We start from the raw sequence: 16,702 nt of genomic DNA, 5'->3' as shown, positions 1-16,702 counted from the left end.
GGATGCCCGTGTCAAGTCCACATGGAACTGTTAAGACTAAACTTCTCCTCCTCAGCCCTGTAAGGAGAAGGAGACAGGAAATAACATCCATAGCTCAGGGCCCGGAGCCAGCTCCAACCTCCTGAGCTTTCTCTGGGCTGCCTCTCAGCTTAACTGGAGGCTCTGCAACCAAGAACAGAGACTCAGAGGCAAGGCACATCCCACCAACAGGCATCAGACAAACCCTCCTACAGGGTAAGAGGCCTAAATCCCCAACCTTAAATGCTAAATCTCAGCTCTCAGGCCCTCCCAGGCACCAGAGCTTCCCCCTCCATGCATCAAAGCACTCTCTGTGTTTATCGCCCCCTCCTAGAGACAGCGTCTCCTGAGAATGATTGACAGGAGGAATATTGACTCCCCTTCCCTTCATCTGCATTTCACCAAATATTTATTGAGCTTCTACTAAGTGCCATGCACTTATTCAAGAGAGAACAAGACAGAAAAGGCTTCTGCTGTCAAGGCCCTTCCATGGGGATGAATAAATGCAGGGAGAGTGTTCAGTCAAAGAGGGGCAGAGGCACAAACAGTAAGCTGGTAAATAAACAGCAAGGGAATTTCAGAGAGCCATGGATGCTATAAAGAAAATTAAATAGAGTCGTGTAATTATGCCTGCTCAGGCTATTTTAAAATGGATAATCATTTGAATTGAGTTGACATTTGAGCTGAGCCCTGGATGACAAGACAGAGGCAGTCATGTGAAGATATGGGGGCAAAATGTTCCAGACAAAATGAACAGCAAACGCAAGGCCCTAAGGCGCAGATGACCTTGGTGTGCTCAAGGAAATGGAAGAGAGCCTGTGTGGATGAAGCCTCTAGAAGGAGGAAAAGATGGCACCAAGGGAGACTCGAGGCAGGGCGGCCCCAACCTTGTGGGCTGTGACAAGGAGCAGGTAGCTTGTTCAGGGTTCAGTGAAACATTACTGAAGGCTTTAATCAAACTTCTCACTCCGGCTGCACACTCCTGACCTGGGAGAGGCTAGTAGAATTTAGAGCCTATTGGAGAATTCAGGGTAGAATTCAAATGAGATGGTTCAAATCAGAGTGGGCATTATGAAGTCAAGAAATATGGGGCTGTTGGAAATGTATGTAGAAGGTAGCGATGAGACTTTTGTTAATGGGCCAGATATGAGGCATGAAGGAAAGAGGTGGTGACTCTTCAGATTGCCTTCTGGGTTTTGACCCTGAGGTGTTAGCTAATTGGGAAGGGGAAGTTGGAAGAGGAGCGGGTTTGAGGGACAAGTAGATAGTGAGTCCAAGTTCAGAACGCCACAAGAAGACGCCAATGAGCTATGTATCCGCAGCCTGTTAGCGGGCAGCTGTGTTTAAAACCTTGATGATGGACAGAATCACCATGGAGAGAACGTAGCCAGTGATGAGGAGATCCTGGGGTCGAGCCCTAGGGTGCCAGGAATTTGGAGGTCATGAAGAGGAAAAGTAGTCAGGGGAGAATGAAATGAGATAAAAGATGTTGAGGGAAGGGTAGGTGAGTAGTGCATGCCACACGTGAGGACAAAAGAGGCTGGACGTTATTGAGATGGTAAGTGACATGAGAAGATGTGGACCTGAACTGGGGAAGAGCAAGGTCACTGGAACCTTGACAGTAAGCTCACGTGCTAGAGGAAGACACCTGAGCCGAGTGGCTTCTAGAAAAGATGGTGACCGAGAAAGAGACGGTGGCAGCTCCCTGAGGAAAGTTAGGTGGGAAGGACAGCAGAGAAGTGGGATGGTAGCCAGGAGATTGGAATGCTGAGACTTTTATGTCAAAATCAATGAGATACTAGAGCACACTGAAACACTAATGGAAATCGCCAGAGAGGGAGGGAGATAATAGGAATAATTACAAGAGTGGAGTCCTTAGAAAAGGAGGGGGATGGATGGTGTGGGTGGCCTGTAATTGGGCATAGATGCTTCAGTCATGGGGACAGAAGCCAAGATGACCACAGATACTCTTCAGCTTACCCTGGGATACATCCAAAGAAACCCATCGTTGGCTGAAAATATTATTGAAGTGAAAATGTATACTGAACACACAACCTCCCTAGTACCAGAGTTCGACCTTGCCTACTTTAATTATTCTCTTGAACACTTAAATTAGCCTATAGTGGACCAAAAATCATCTTACATGAAGACTATTTTATAATAAAGTATTAACTATGTAATTTGTTGAATACCAAACTGAAAGTCGAGAAAATGGCTGTTTCAATATGTCTTCTCAAGAGATTGTAGCTAAAACCTGGAAGTTGAGATACTTACAGTATTACATTAATACTTACAGAAGTATGTGACAGAGGCCAATTGGAGTAGAAGACTGGGGGTGCACTAGAATGTAAAACATGTGAGAGCATGCCTTTCTAACTTCGTCTGCTTCTCGATGGAGTGTGTGGGAATGTCAACAACCAACTCAAGGGAGAGCAAGCTTGTTGGCAGGTAGTGGAGAAAGGATACGATATAAAATGATTACTTTGGACAATGAGAGAGCACACACAAATGGGGGAAATAGGGTTACTACTTGATAATTACCTAGCTTGATAATTTACAGACAAAGGTCAAAGTAAGACCAACCCAATGGTATTTGCTGGCTCTGTGTAACTACAAATGTGTGCTACAGAGGTTAAGATTCTCTGTGTGATGAGCACACATGGTTTGTGCAGACCAAGGGCAAACACCACAATCAATTCTTCTATGACTTCAAAGAGAAAGCAAAGCATTTCCCTCTCCCATTTTGTTATTAAAACTACGTAAATGTGTGTCCATGTATTATATATACACGTGACTATGTATATATACAGTTACATAACATGATGTGAGCCTGCACACAAACGCATACATATACATAGAGATGCAAATTTTCAACCATAGCATCCTGTAACAAGGACAACTAGCAATATCATTCCATTTCACAAGAAGCTCAGAAGAAGACAGATTGTTCAGATAAACCCAAGTACCCTCGTCAGGATGAGATCAGAAGTGTGGAGTGTCTATAAATGGGATATTTAAATGTTCTTCCTGCTATTCAAGTCTCACAAGAACTGTGTGAGCCATAGCATTCCCCGGCCTGAGGTTTGGGTCAATGCTTAGATTTTATCCAACCTCTTAAAGTTTTCTGTGGACTTTACATTAACTATGGCAGATCCTACTTCTAAAGTCAGCATTTGAATGCTAATGGGTTAGGACCACTGGGTTCAGGCAGGCAGGTGTGACTGCCTTAGACAGCTATACCAAGAACCCCACACTACTGACATCCTCTTCTTCTCTTCATCCTGCAGGCATACAATATCTTCGGCGACGGGCTCCTGGAGTATTCTGGCCTGGGTCGACAGTTTCTCTTCAGGCGCCTGGCCCCCTTCACCCTCTACACTGTGACCCTGGAGGCCTGCACAGCAGCAGGCTGCGCTCACTCAGGGCCCCAGCCTCTCTGGACAGAGGAAGCCCCTCCAGATTCTCAGGTGGCTCCTACCATCCAGGCTGTGGAGTCCACCAGTGTGAGGCTAAACTGGTCTCAGCCAGCTAGCCCGAATGGGAAGATAATTCGTTATGAAGTGGTTCGCAGATCCTTGGAAAGAGAGGACTGGGGGAACGGGACAACTCAGGTGGGTGGGAACATTGTTTTCACGGAATACAACACAGAAAGGGACTCTTGGGCGTATAATGACACAGGCCTACAGCCATGGAGGCAATATGCTTACAGAATCTGCACTTGGAATTCTGCAGGGCACACCTGTAGCTCTTGGACTGGGGTAAGGTCATTGCAAGCAGTGCCAGAGGGCCTTTCCCCACCTGAAATATCCTATGTGTCTATGAATCCCCCCAAACTGCTGATTTCCTGGATCCCACCCCAACACTCGAACGGCGTTATCCAGTCCTACAGACTTCAAAGGAATGGAGTGCCCCATCCTCTCAGTTTCAACGCCAGCACCTTCAACTACACCGACAGCCAGCTGCTTCCCTTTTCAACGTACAGTTATGCAGTCCTCGCCTGCACCAGTGGCGGCTGCTGTACCAGCAGAACCAACGCCATCACCACTCCTGAAGCACCTCCATCAGGAGTCAGCCCTCCAGTTCTTTGGGCCATCGGTGCTAGCCAGATAAATGTGTCTTGGTCCCCGCCATCAACACAAAATGGAAAGATTGCTAAATATGTGCTTAGATGTAATGGTCAGGAGTACATGGCTGGGCAGGGCCTGTCCTTTCTGATTTCCAACCTGCAGCCTTTTACTCAATACAATATCTCCCTTGTGGCCTGTACAAATGGAGGATGCACTGCTAGTCAGACTGCATCTACTCAGACAATGGAGGCCCCACCGGAGAACATGGACCCTCCAATACTGCAAGTCACAGGCTCAGAATCAATAGAAATTACATGGAAACCTCCAAGAAAGCCACATGGCCAGATCAGAAGTTATGAGCTTCGGAGAGATGGAGCCATTGTGTATACAGGGCTGGAAACTCGCTACCATGATTTTACCCTTACCCCGGGTGTAGAATATGGCTACTCAGTGACTGCCACCAACAGCCAGGGAAGTGCCTTGAGCCCACTTGTCAAGGATCAAACCAGCCCCTCAGCCCCCTCAGGCTTAGAGCCTCCAAAGCTACATCCCGGGGATGCTCTTGAAATCTTAGTGGTTTGGGACGTTCCAGTGAGGACAAATGGTGAGATCATCAATTATACCCTCTTCATCCGTGAACTGTTTGAAAAAGAAATTCGAACGATGTGCATTAATACAACACACAGTGCTTTTGATACACGGTCACTCACAGTAAAGAACCTGAAGCCATTTCACAGGTAAGGAGACAAGCTGGGCTTTCTGGAAGCAAGTCGTTGTCCTTTGTGTCGTGCTCTGTTCATGCCAGCGAGGCTCCCAGGGCAAGATGCATATGCCAGCTTCTGAGCATCAGCATCGACACACACACAGATGGGCTTGCTCCTATAACCTCACATCTGGTAGGGCACATGAGGGGTAGAGTCAAACCCTTCAGGTGACCAAATCAGGTAGACAGACTAGTTGAGTTAGTGAGCTCCAGATTCAAAAGAGACCCTGTTTTCAAAAAAAAAAAAGTGTGGAAAGTGACTGAGCACCTTGTACCACTCTCTAGTTTCCAAACACACACACACACACACACACACACACACACACACACACACACATCACACACACACACACATTCATACATACAACTAAAATATATCAGTCAGAAGTATACTGGACCTGTGTCTGTCTAGAGGCTAGCTCTCCTCCATTCAAATCTAACACCTCTTCCTGGGATAATGGAGGCTTGGGGTTCTGTGTCCGCCATAGGCTGCAGAGCTCCCTCTGTTTTGAACTCCTGACTGGCCAGATGGTATCACTTTGCTTATATGTGCCATCCTAGCTTCTGCCTGGCTTCTATGGCATGCATGGAGGTGCTCTACACCAATACTCTTCCGGTAGCTTGCGAAATTCTGAGCACTTTCCCTCATCCCATTTCAGGTAACTGACATCCCCCAAAGAAAGTAATAAAAGACATTTTGTGGGTAAAATTTAGTAAAATGAGTAGAATCACTTATTTAAAATAAGAAATTGAAGTCTGCCCAAGTGTTGCTGTCCAGCCACCGCAGGTAAAACTTGACTATAATTATGATGTCCCAGTGTGCAGATTGGACAGGGCTATGATTATCTCTGGTGTATCGTGCTGTTAGAATGAAGCATTCATGGTCTTATGCATCTACTCAGGGCAATTATTTAGAATCATATTAAATATTAAACAGTAATTAAAAGCTCTTCAGGTATTCTCCACAGCTAATCTACATGCTATGTGAGTTGGCTTTTATCTCCCACTACTGAGGACATTTTAAAAGCCTACGTTGGGGTGGAGCCCAGCATTTTGTCAGGGCTTCCTCTTTACATGACCAAAACATAAGTATTAAAATCATACCCATCCTGCCCCGCTCTGAGCCCTCATAGCTCAAAGGATTTCTGGAGAAAATGGCTTCCCAGATGTCAAAGTAACACTCTTTCTAGAGAAGAAGAAGAAAACCTGATGTGGCAGCCCTAGCAAGGACTAGCAAGGACACTTAAGGATGCATGGAGAGGCGGCATCCTCTCTAACAGCTAAGCCTTGACACTGCTGAAATACATCAGAGTACCAAGGCTATGTCATTTGATTTCTTGTCCATTTTGTCTTTGTGGGTTTCAAGTCATATTGATATTTACTAGACACAATGAAAATTAGTGTGTTCATCTTTGAGCACCCCCAGCTGGTCAGTAGGAAGCAGTTTGGGAATCTTTGAGAACCAGAAAGAGAGTGGCTCAGGACTTTGTTTGTTTTTGTTGTTGTTTTAAGAAAGGGTCTCATGTAGCCCACTAATGGACTAGAACTCACTGCATCATCAAGGGTGATCATGGGCTCCTGATCCTCGTGCCTCTACTTTCCAAGTGCTAGAATTACAGGCTTGTGCCACCACATCCAGCTCGGTGTGTTTGTTTAAGGCAGGTCTTGTGCAGCCTGGGCTGGCCTTGAGTTTCTGGGCTCCTTTCCCCCACCTCCTCAGTGCAGGGACAACAGACATACAAGACTGCTCAGTGGTGCCAGGGATTGAATCTAGGCCTTCTGTATCCGCTCTAGATAAGCATTCCACCAATCGAGTTGCATCCCTCACTTGACCTAGGACTTCAAAACTAGCCACAGATAATCCAGAAAAATCGTTTCTACATGGGAAGTCAAAACCAACAACATTGCTTATCAGCCTGACCCACCATATGCACTGGTGGATCTGCTCACTGATCAATTGGCAAATGCCAACCCAGAGATGTGTAAGAGAGGGGAGAGAGGGAGGAAATGGAAAAAGTCTGCTTTAGTTACATTTCCTGTTGCTGTGATAAAATACCCCGACAAAAGCAACTACCTTTTGTGGGGAGGGCTTTCGTGGGTTCACAGATGGGTTCATCAGGGTAAGGAGCCATGAGCAGGAGCCGAGGGCAGTTGGTCACACGGTATCCAAAGGGAAGTTGCAGGGTGAGGTGAGTGTCCAAGCTCAAGTCACTTTCTCACGATTGCTGACTCTAGGCCCCCCAAGCCCAGGAAGTGGCATCGCCCACTCTTGTTCCTGGATGGGTCTTCTCACTCCAGTTAACGCAGTCAACACGATCCCGCATAGGAATGCCCAGAGGCTAATTATCCCTCGCAGGTGTGCCCAGAGGCTCTTCACTTAGGTGTTTCCAGATCCTGTCAGGCTGACAGTTCATGCTAACGTTCACAAAGTCACAAAGGAAATGAAAAGCATAATTAAGAAGGCAAAAATGCAAAACGGAAAGCTACTGAGAGCAGCAGCAGGGACAAGAGGAGAGGAAGCAGAGAAGAACAAGACACAGCTAGACTCCAGAGGAGGAAGCAGGGAAGAAAGGTCACCGTGTGCGTGAGGGACAAGTGGGGTCGGGGAGTCAATGGGGCATGGGAAGAGAGCAGCAAGTGCTCCTGGCAGCCAGAGGCACTCAGCACTAACCATGGGGCCTTTGAGCTGGCAACGGTTCCGCCATGGAAATAGGCCCTTCCAACGGTAGATACCAGCTATGAGACAAAACATAGTTGATTAGTAGAGCTTGACTAGGTAGTGATAAGGTGTCTCTGTGATGGATAATTTAGTGTGTAGGAAGCTTAACTTTGCCCCCCAGAGGTCTTCATGTGAGCTAAGGGAACCTGTTTCAAGATGTCAGCAATCAGGTGAGAAGATTCATTACCACAGAGACCCAAACTCAGTGATGCCCCTTCATAATCTAGAGGCATTCCCAAGGAGTAGCTTGGCTCTGCCTACACAGATAGAAGGAGTCTGGGTCACATGCAAAGCTGTATTCTTCACTGCTGTCTTAAGTACCTTTTCACAGTACCAGAACTTTCTTGCTGAAGAGGAGACCTGGAGTTTCTTTACTCCATACATCCCTCTTTAGGCAAGAACTGACCACTTCCTAAACAGATGAAGGTCTTTCTTTGAGTTTGCAAATTGGAAGATTGAAACTGCTCAAAACTTTCCATAAAAATAAAACTCCATCCTTATTTCAAAGCTAACTGTTCATAAATATAAACTCCTTTTCTTTCTCTTCTAAAAACATGTGGTCTTTTAAAAATTTGTTCCAGAGAGATGTAAGAATCATCTGTGAGTCTACCTTGTTTCCTATAGGTATGAAATTCGTGTCCAAGCCTGCAATGCCCTGGGATGTGCCTGCAGTGACTGGGCATTGACCCAGACCACAGAGGTACCACCTCTAATGCAACCAGCCCCACATTTGGAGGTACAGACAGCTGCAGGGGGATTTCAGCCCATAGTAGCTGTGTGGTGGGCAGGACCACTTGAGCCAAATGGAAAAATCATATACTTTGAATTGTACAGAAGACAAATAGCAACTCAACCTGGGAAGTCCAGCCCATTGTTAACCTACAATGGAAGCTTAAACTCATTTATGGATTCGGAGCTGTTACCTTTCACAGAGTATGAATATCAGGTAAGAACTCTGTATGTCTTATAAAACTCAAGCTGAGGTGGTGAGCACCCACCAGAGGTTCGTTCCTTCTACACTGTTCCTTGCGATTCCAAAAGCCACTTAGTGAAATGTCATTTTACAGAGGGCTGTAATATCCTTTTGATTTTTCTAAGCAGTCAATGAGGGAGAAAAGACCATTCATATGCACTCTTCATTTCTTGGTCCACATGCTTGGCTGTTCTGTGGGCTTCAGATGGATCCTTTATTATGATATGGTTTCTACTGTTAGGCTTCCTTCTACCTATGTTGCCTTGGTTATAAGCATTCCTTAAACCATCCTTAGGAAAATAACTCACATGTTGTAACAAAGCAAAATGAACCACAGTGGTAGACATCACCAGTCACCGTGCTCGAGGGAAAGATGAGATGTGGAAAGGAAGCAAAAGGTTGTACCTAATCTGCCTTTGGAAATCAAGAAAATTTAAAGACCAATCCATCTATCAATCAGTGCTATTAAAATACTTCACATACCTCTTAAGAGACTAGGAATTAAGAATGGTATTCAGAAACTATTTTGAAATCTATGAGGCTTTATGTGAGGCTTTGTTTTGCCCTTGGGTCTGCATACACTCTTCCTGCAGCAGCAATGACATTTCCTAAGGAGGATGGATGTGCTGTCACACCGTCTTCTAGACAAGCGATGCACACAGGGTTACACTCAGCTGCACACTCACCTGGGGCTTGATTTTACCCATCTCGGAATTTTGAGAGACAAAGGTTAGAAGTCTTGATAGAATTACCTCACATCTCACATTCAAAGTCTTTTTTCCACTCTGTTTCCAAGCACCACCCTTCCACGGCCCCTTCAGTTTTACAGGCGCCCATTGTGTCTCTTCTACTTAAGTGAGACTTGGTTTCTCAAGCTTGCAATTCAAAGAAGCTTGCTAATGGATAACCCCTGAAGGTCAGGCAAATACCAAGAAAAATCCTCAGATTAAAAAAAAATATTAAACCCAAAAAGCTTATCAAGAGGGCTGTAGCTCATTGCTAGAGTGCCTGCCTAGCAGACAAGACTCTCCAGGTTCTGTCCCTGGCACTGTGGGAATACAGCATGAGAATGTATGCTTGCAATCCCAGCACTCCAGAGGTTGAGGCAGGAGAATAAAAACCAGAAATAACAATAAAATTACCAGGAATGTGACAGACACGAAGAAGTGTGATGATTTGATTAGAGATAACATTTTATACATGGAAAGAATATCTCAGGACAACATTGTATTTTCACGAGTTGCCTGAGGAAGTTAGTATTGAAAATGTAAATCAGCTCTTGAATTGAGGATATATACAAACATAAATCCAAATTTATTGTTTGTAATTACAAATCTAAAAACTCTCTTAAAAGCAAGAGTGTTCTCTTGGTTAGATGCCAACTGTTTGGTTGCAAGACCTAATCAAAATAGATGGGAGGCTATTTATAGTATTTATTGACTTTTCCTACTTACATATGTGTCCACAGAAATATTGTTTTATGATAAGATAACTACTCAGATAATGCTGGAGCAATTATAGGGTGAACTCTATAGGAGATATACTTTGTTACCTTCCGCCGGGCAGTGGTGGCACATGCCTTTAATCCCAGCAGGTGGAGGCAGGTGGATCTCTGTGAGTTCTAGGCCAACCTGGTCTACCAAGCAAGTTCCAGGACAGCCAGGGCTACACAGAGAAACCTTGTTCTAAAAAATCAAAACAAAACAAAAGTAACAAACTCTATTACCTTCTTATTTTAAATATGTAAGTGAGTGAGTGAGTGAGTGAGTGAGTGAGTGAGTGAGTGTGTGTGTGTGTGTGTGTGTACATGCGTGCCTGTGTGCGCACACACACATGTGAGTCCAGGTACCTGTGGAGGCCAATAGAGGGCACTTGATCCACTTGAGCTGAAGTTGCAGGCACTTGTGGGTACTTGGAACGAGCTCAGGTCCGTTGCAAATGCAGTAATCACTCTTAACTGCCGCGTCTCCTCTGAAGCCCCTCAAAACAATCTGGAGGCACAGCAAACTGGAAGGTTGAGAATAGGATTGCGGCTTGTGTCAGTAAAGAGCAATTACCTCCTTGCCGCTTCTCAGAATCAGAACACTGTTAGAAAGGGCCAGGTCCTGCATGGTCCTCCCTTTGTTCTTTTCTCATTAGCTTCGTGAGAAAGTGGGCAGTTGTCAAAGATCCCCCGGTTCTCAAATGGGGTCTTGAGTAGATGGAACTGGCATGGGCTCTTTGGATAGCAGCAAACACTGAGATGTGAATATAAACTACTGATTACAGCTCCTTGGCCTGTGCTGTGTCACTGGGGTAAAGCGGGACCACATATCTGTAGAAGTCTTGGCTCCGTTTTAAGGCATTTACATTTGAGGCCTGTGTTGTGTCTCTAGTTAGGTTTCTCATCAGGAGTGAAGGATGGCCAAGGGACCCACATCAGAGGCCATGGTGAGTCGAAGACCTCATAGGGTGCTGTTGCTTTACTCCTGTTGGCTTTGAGTCACAGTCTTCTCTGACACTCACTTCTCCTTAGTTGTTGACATTGCAAGCGTGAGTTATCACATGTGACTTACTCTAGTTTGTTTTTGAGACAGGGTCTCACTGTAGCCCTGTGTGGCTGGAACTCAAATGTGGACCCTGCTGGCCTTGAACTCATGGACAGCCATCTTCCTCTTCAAATGTTGGCATTCACGTCAAGCACCACAATGGGTATTCATCCTGCTCTTCTTAAAGAAGAGTCCTGCTCTGTACCTATGGGGGTAGAAATTAGGCCAGCATTCCCTGGGGAAGTTCCTGTCTCCATCAATCAGTGTGTTTTCCTTGTAACCCCCTTTTCATTCCCATCATTGTGGTCTTGTTTTGGTGTGTTTCTCTCACTCTTTGGAGGTTAAGAGTTAACACTGTGGAAAATAAGACTTTTGTGTTGAAGAAAGTTGAGTCATTTCCATTTCAACACAGCTCGTGGGGGTCTGAGATTCTGAAGAACCAAACACTGAAAGATAAATTGTAAAAAAAGAAAAGCACATATGATATAAAATCTGAATGGAGGGCATTAGGAAACGCCTGTTTGTATTTCACAAGGATGGGTAGGTGGCTTTGTGGAACAATTCCTGCAGAGTCCGAGTGCATCCAATGGTCCATGTGAGTGTCTGCTGGAATCTGAGTCTTAACCCCATACCTGTGTTTTCATGCCTCTGTGCTGAATGAAGTCCTTTTAGGAAAAGACTGTTCTTTAAACAGATCTCACATGGCTGTTATACAGAGCCATGGGATATCTACACACTCAATTGGCATTTTCTCCTACAATACCACTTTCTACTTTGAACCCTTCCCAATTGGACTGTGTTTAGCTATACTCTTTATACCTCAAACTTCTGTCAGAAAGTTCTTGATGAATGAACAAGCACGTTAGGACAGTGGTCATCCCACAGGCCTCAGGAAGAACCTGGTGAGCCTCCCTCCTGAGCTGTCTCGGGGTTTTGCAGAGTTGAGGGTGGAACCCAGGGCTTTGCCCATGTGAGCCGGGCAAGGCTTCCACCACTGAGCTCTGCCCCCAGCCCTGCACTTTAGCTTTTACCTCAGGGAGAGATGTCTGGCTAATGAGCAGCTCCAGGTAATTCTGCATTCAGATTCCTACTCTCGCTTAAGGCAATGACTCACCACGGAGTTGCTGGGGCCTGCCAGGGCTCCCTTTCACTGACTCGTGCTGACAGGGACTTAATTAGCTCTCCTGAAACTTCCCCACATTGACAGATTTTTGCAGTAAGCACCTACACACACTCAGGGCTCCGTGGGCTTCTGGTGCCTGGTGACTGGGTGACTGAGAAGTTAGTTACAGCTTGGCCTTGCAGGAGATTTGCTGACTCACTGATGTGAAGGTCTGGTCTTGGGGCTAGGGCTGAGGGAGCCAGGGCATTCTGGAAGCTGCTACTTTCTAATCAACCAACATTGTTCCCCAAGAAGAGGATGGAGGGATCACAGAGGGGATTCTTACAGTCCCAACCAAAGGCAGATGGATTAAAACCTCAGTCCGATACTATGGGTCCCCACCAAAGCTACCAAGGTGCCAGCGATGAGCTAGAGCAGGAAGGCAAGAGAGTGGTATCTAGTCTTCTGGATATTTGAGCAATTTAGCTTCTTCATGCCTTCCCTGGTAGTCTTAGTCTGCACTTGTTATAACAGAATGTCTCAGACCATGCTGCTTATACTGGGAATATTTATTGTTCATAGTTCTGGAGATTTAGAAATCCAAGGCCCAGGTGCCCATAGCTTCCATGTCTGATGAGGAATCACTCTGCTTTGTAAAACGCCATCTTCTTGTCATATCTCACAATGCAGGTGGAAAGGGAGAGGAAGAGGGCAGGAGAAAGGGGACACAGAAGAAGAGTTCAGTCTCCTCTCAGAAGGGCACCAATCCCATCTGTGAGGGCCCCATCCAGCAGGAACTCATCACTAAGACCTAACTCCAAATACCAATACACTGAGACCAAGACTCAACATGTGGGTTTTCAGGGGCTCATTTAGCACACAGCATCCCGTTATAAGTAGTTCTTCTCTCCAGCCCCAAGTTCTAGAAAGGGTAAGCTACAAGAGTACGAAGAAATTCACATCAAGTTTTACCTTTTATTTATATTTATTCATTTATTTATTTATTTTGAGACAGGGCTCTGCTATTGTAGCCCTGGCTAGACTTGAACTCACCAAGATCTGCCTGCCTCTGTCTGCAGAGCGCTAGGATTAAAGGCATGCACCACCGCACCCTCTGTTAATTTTACCTTCTCTTGATAAACCTATGTAATCTGCAGCTTGTGAAACTTGACAAGATAAGCCCCAACCCAAAGGACTTTCATTTAACAACAGTGTTTAGCTTTAAATTGTGCTGATACAAATGAGACTGTGGGACCATCTTCAGGAAGAAAAAGGAATGGTCAGGTATAATTTGTCTCACTTGGCTTGGGTCCTGGAACCCAGAGGAAATGAAGAAAGGACAGGCAGACAGACACATAGACAGAAGGCTAGGGTCGGGAAGGGTGTGTGGGTTTCTCAGGCTGTAAACATCCAGGAGGAGAAGGAGAAAGTGGCAGTTGCTGGTTTTGTACACACTGATCAATCAGTGCAACACTCACACTTGAACAGAGCAAGGCTTGGCCTGAGCCTGGCCACTATGAGGAAAGACTTTGCCAATCCTATGAGTCCGAGGCCTTGAGTCCTTGACACAGCCATGACATGTCAATAACATACGTTTGCTCAAGATCACCCCCTCAGGGCTTCCTTCACTCATAGCTACTTCTTCCTTCTTCCTCCTTCCTTCAAGATACTTCCTACATACTTCATTCATCCTTCCTTCCTACACACTACTCCTCACCAAAATGAGCATATGGACCTATCAGCAGTGATGTCCTTAATATGACCTATTTACTTATAAATTCATTTTCAAGATTATAAAAACATCATAATATGTAAGTATAAATAAGTAGTAAATATACTTCACTTGCAGGTTATGAGTCCTTAGTGTCTTGGAGGAAACCCATATCATCAATATGATATCAAACCTGCATTACAACCAATAACAGAGCAGCAGGTTGAACTAGACTGATCCCCAGGGAATTGCTCTGTTCGTCTGGGGAGGAGACTAAAGGAATTTCTCAACAGCAAGAGGACTAGACACCAGGCGTTGGCAAGCCAAGGCAGGACTAAGAGCTGTTGTTCTTTCTCTGCTCCGTCCCTCAGTCCCTCAGTCCCTCAGTCCCTCAGTCCCTCCCCCACTTGGTCCTCTCTCCTTCCTGCCCTCATCTTACCTTGTCCCTACATAGCTTCACTCAGTACAACACATAGCCCTGCTTTGGGACTAAATCAGCACAAAAGTGAAGGTGCTCAAGATTCCATACATTGGAATATAATTCAACCAATATAATAATGGTTATTATTATTATCACCCTCCATCCTTAATAAGCAAGAGGACTGCCCTTTAGTCTTAAGCCTGTCACAACAGGATTCTAAACTTAGCCGGTTATACCACATGTCTTCCTAAGAACTGAGAAAGTTAAGCATCCTTTGTGAGCATGCCTCAGCCATTGTCCACTTTCTCCATCAAGGATGTATGGCATGTGTGGGAAACGCTTTCAGTCTGAGGCAAAAATTGCACAGTACAGCCCCACACCAAAGACACCTGTGAAGGATGTGGATCCCTGTTTCTTCAACCTCTTACAACCTCTCTTCTCCAAAATAAGGCAGGGTTAGAGTCACAAACTGTGGGCTGGAAAGATGGCTCAGCTGTAAGTGTAAGCACAAAGCCCTGTGTTCGAATCCCAGAATGCACATTAAAAAGAAAACCTAGGAATAGCCATGAACACTTGTAACCAAAGGACTGAGGAAGCAGAGGCAGAGACGGGTGCATCCTTGGGACTCACTGGTCAGCCAGCGCAGCTCACTGGGGGAGCCCCAGACCACAAAGGCTCAAAAAGAAGGTAGGAGGTGGTTGGAGAAAAACAGCTGAGGTGAAGCTCTTGCCCCTACACCTGTCCACATGTACACACACACACACACACACACACACACACACACACACACACACTGCAAACCTTGGGTGACATTTAATTTTGCTTCCTTTCTGTTGTTTAATAATCAGGTGTGTTATGAGAATAGCATTATGTCTTAGTAGGATGCCTGGGTCTTGGGCCCATGCTCCACCCTCAGCCTTTCTGTAGAGCCAGATGAAGAGAACTCTGGTCTGTATCAGTGAATCTTCTATCAGCAGTAGACTGTACCAATCTCTAATCAAGCACACAAGTAGCCCTGAAGGAGGCATGGGGGGCTCCTTCCAGTTCATCATCCTTGTCCTCAACTTCTCTCGTCAGAGAAACAGTCAAGTGGTCACTCACACAAGGCTGAGGACCCCACCCCCACCGCCGAGTCTGACTGGACTTCTCTGTGCTGGCCCCTTGCCTTCTGATGCCATCCCCACACCAGACCCCTTTCCTAAGCATTTTCTGCACCACATTTAGCAGCAACGTATCAAGCATGTTTTCTGTTTGGCTTTGGACTTGCGTTTAATTAGGTATTAATCTCACTAACGTATTTCTGACCAGCATGGAGCCTTCTGTTTGTTTAGTTTCTCCCACAAGAACTGAGCTCCCCCACCTCACCTCCCACAGCTCAAGGTCTTAAATGATTTATCGATATCGTCTAACTCAGCCTGTCTGTGGTGCTGATACACAGAGCCTGAGTGCATGCATGGAACTTTGGTCCCCAAGACATCCCCAAGGATAGGGGACTCAGGGCTGTGGGCCACATCCAATTTGGCTTTCATCACTTCGTTCCCAGGGGAGCCTTTGGCATCCCTCAGGACTCTGTTCTTAAACTACTATCACTGTCATTCTTTCACATTGCCTTTGAAACAGTTACACACACACCTGAACACAGTTACACACTCACCTGAACACAGTTACAGACTCACCTGAATGCAGTTACATACATACCTGAACACAGTTACACACTCACCTGAACACAGTTACACACTCACCTGAACACAGTTACACACTTACCTGAACACAGTTACACACACACCTGAATGCAGTTACACACTCACCTGAACACAGTTATACACACACCTGAACACAGTTACACACTCACCTGAACACAGTTACACACACACCTGACAGTTACACAACACGTTACACACACACCTGAACACAGTTACACACTCACCTGAACACAGTTACACACTCACCTGAACACAGTTAACAAAAAAAAAAAAAAAAACAGATCACTGAAGCAGTTACATACATACCTGAACACAGTTACACACACACCTGAACACAGTTACACACACACCTGAACACAGTTACACATGCACCTGAACACGGGTAGAGATGGATTTATGTTTCACTTGAGGTGAAACTGAGCCTTCTGTAGTTGGGTGTTGGCTGGAAATAACACGTTAAACACCCTAGAAACTTCTTCAGTGGGGTGGAGATGGGTAACTGTCGCTGCCCTCGTGGCTCCTCAGTCCTGCTTCTGTGGTATGACCAGGAGAACAAAGACTTCTGTGTCGTCTTTCGCCTCCTTGAGGCAATACAATATCAAACCAAAGCAACTTAAGGAAAGGAGGTAATTGGTTCATAATTCCAAGGACTCAAGTCCATCATGGCAGGGGGGTCATGGCATCAGGAGCAGGGGTG

General features: G+C 45.6%; 1 protein-coding gene across 1 annotated transcript in view; it reads left to right on the top strand.

The window, feature by feature from the left end:
• Ush2a (usherin) overlaps nucleotides 1-16,702 on the top strand; it is a 688,259-nt gene that overhangs the window by 630,955 nt on the left and 40,602 nt on the right. The window contains 2 exon segments of the mRNA XM_028876752.2: nucleotides 3,306-4,822; nucleotides 8,192-8,513. Coding sequence (XP_028732585.1) covers nucleotides 3,306-4,822; nucleotides 8,192-8,513 — 1,839 coding nt within the window.

The sequence above is a fragment of the Peromyscus leucopus genome, chromosome 15 (assembly GCF_004664715.2).
Source record: "Peromyscus leucopus breed LL Stock chromosome 15, UCI_PerLeu_2.1, whole genome shotgun sequence".
In the NCBI taxonomy this organism is placed as follows: domain Eukaryota; kingdom Metazoa; phylum Chordata; class Mammalia; order Rodentia; family Cricetidae; genus Peromyscus; species Peromyscus leucopus.
This window is presented reverse-complemented; position numbering and strand designations above follow the sequence as displayed.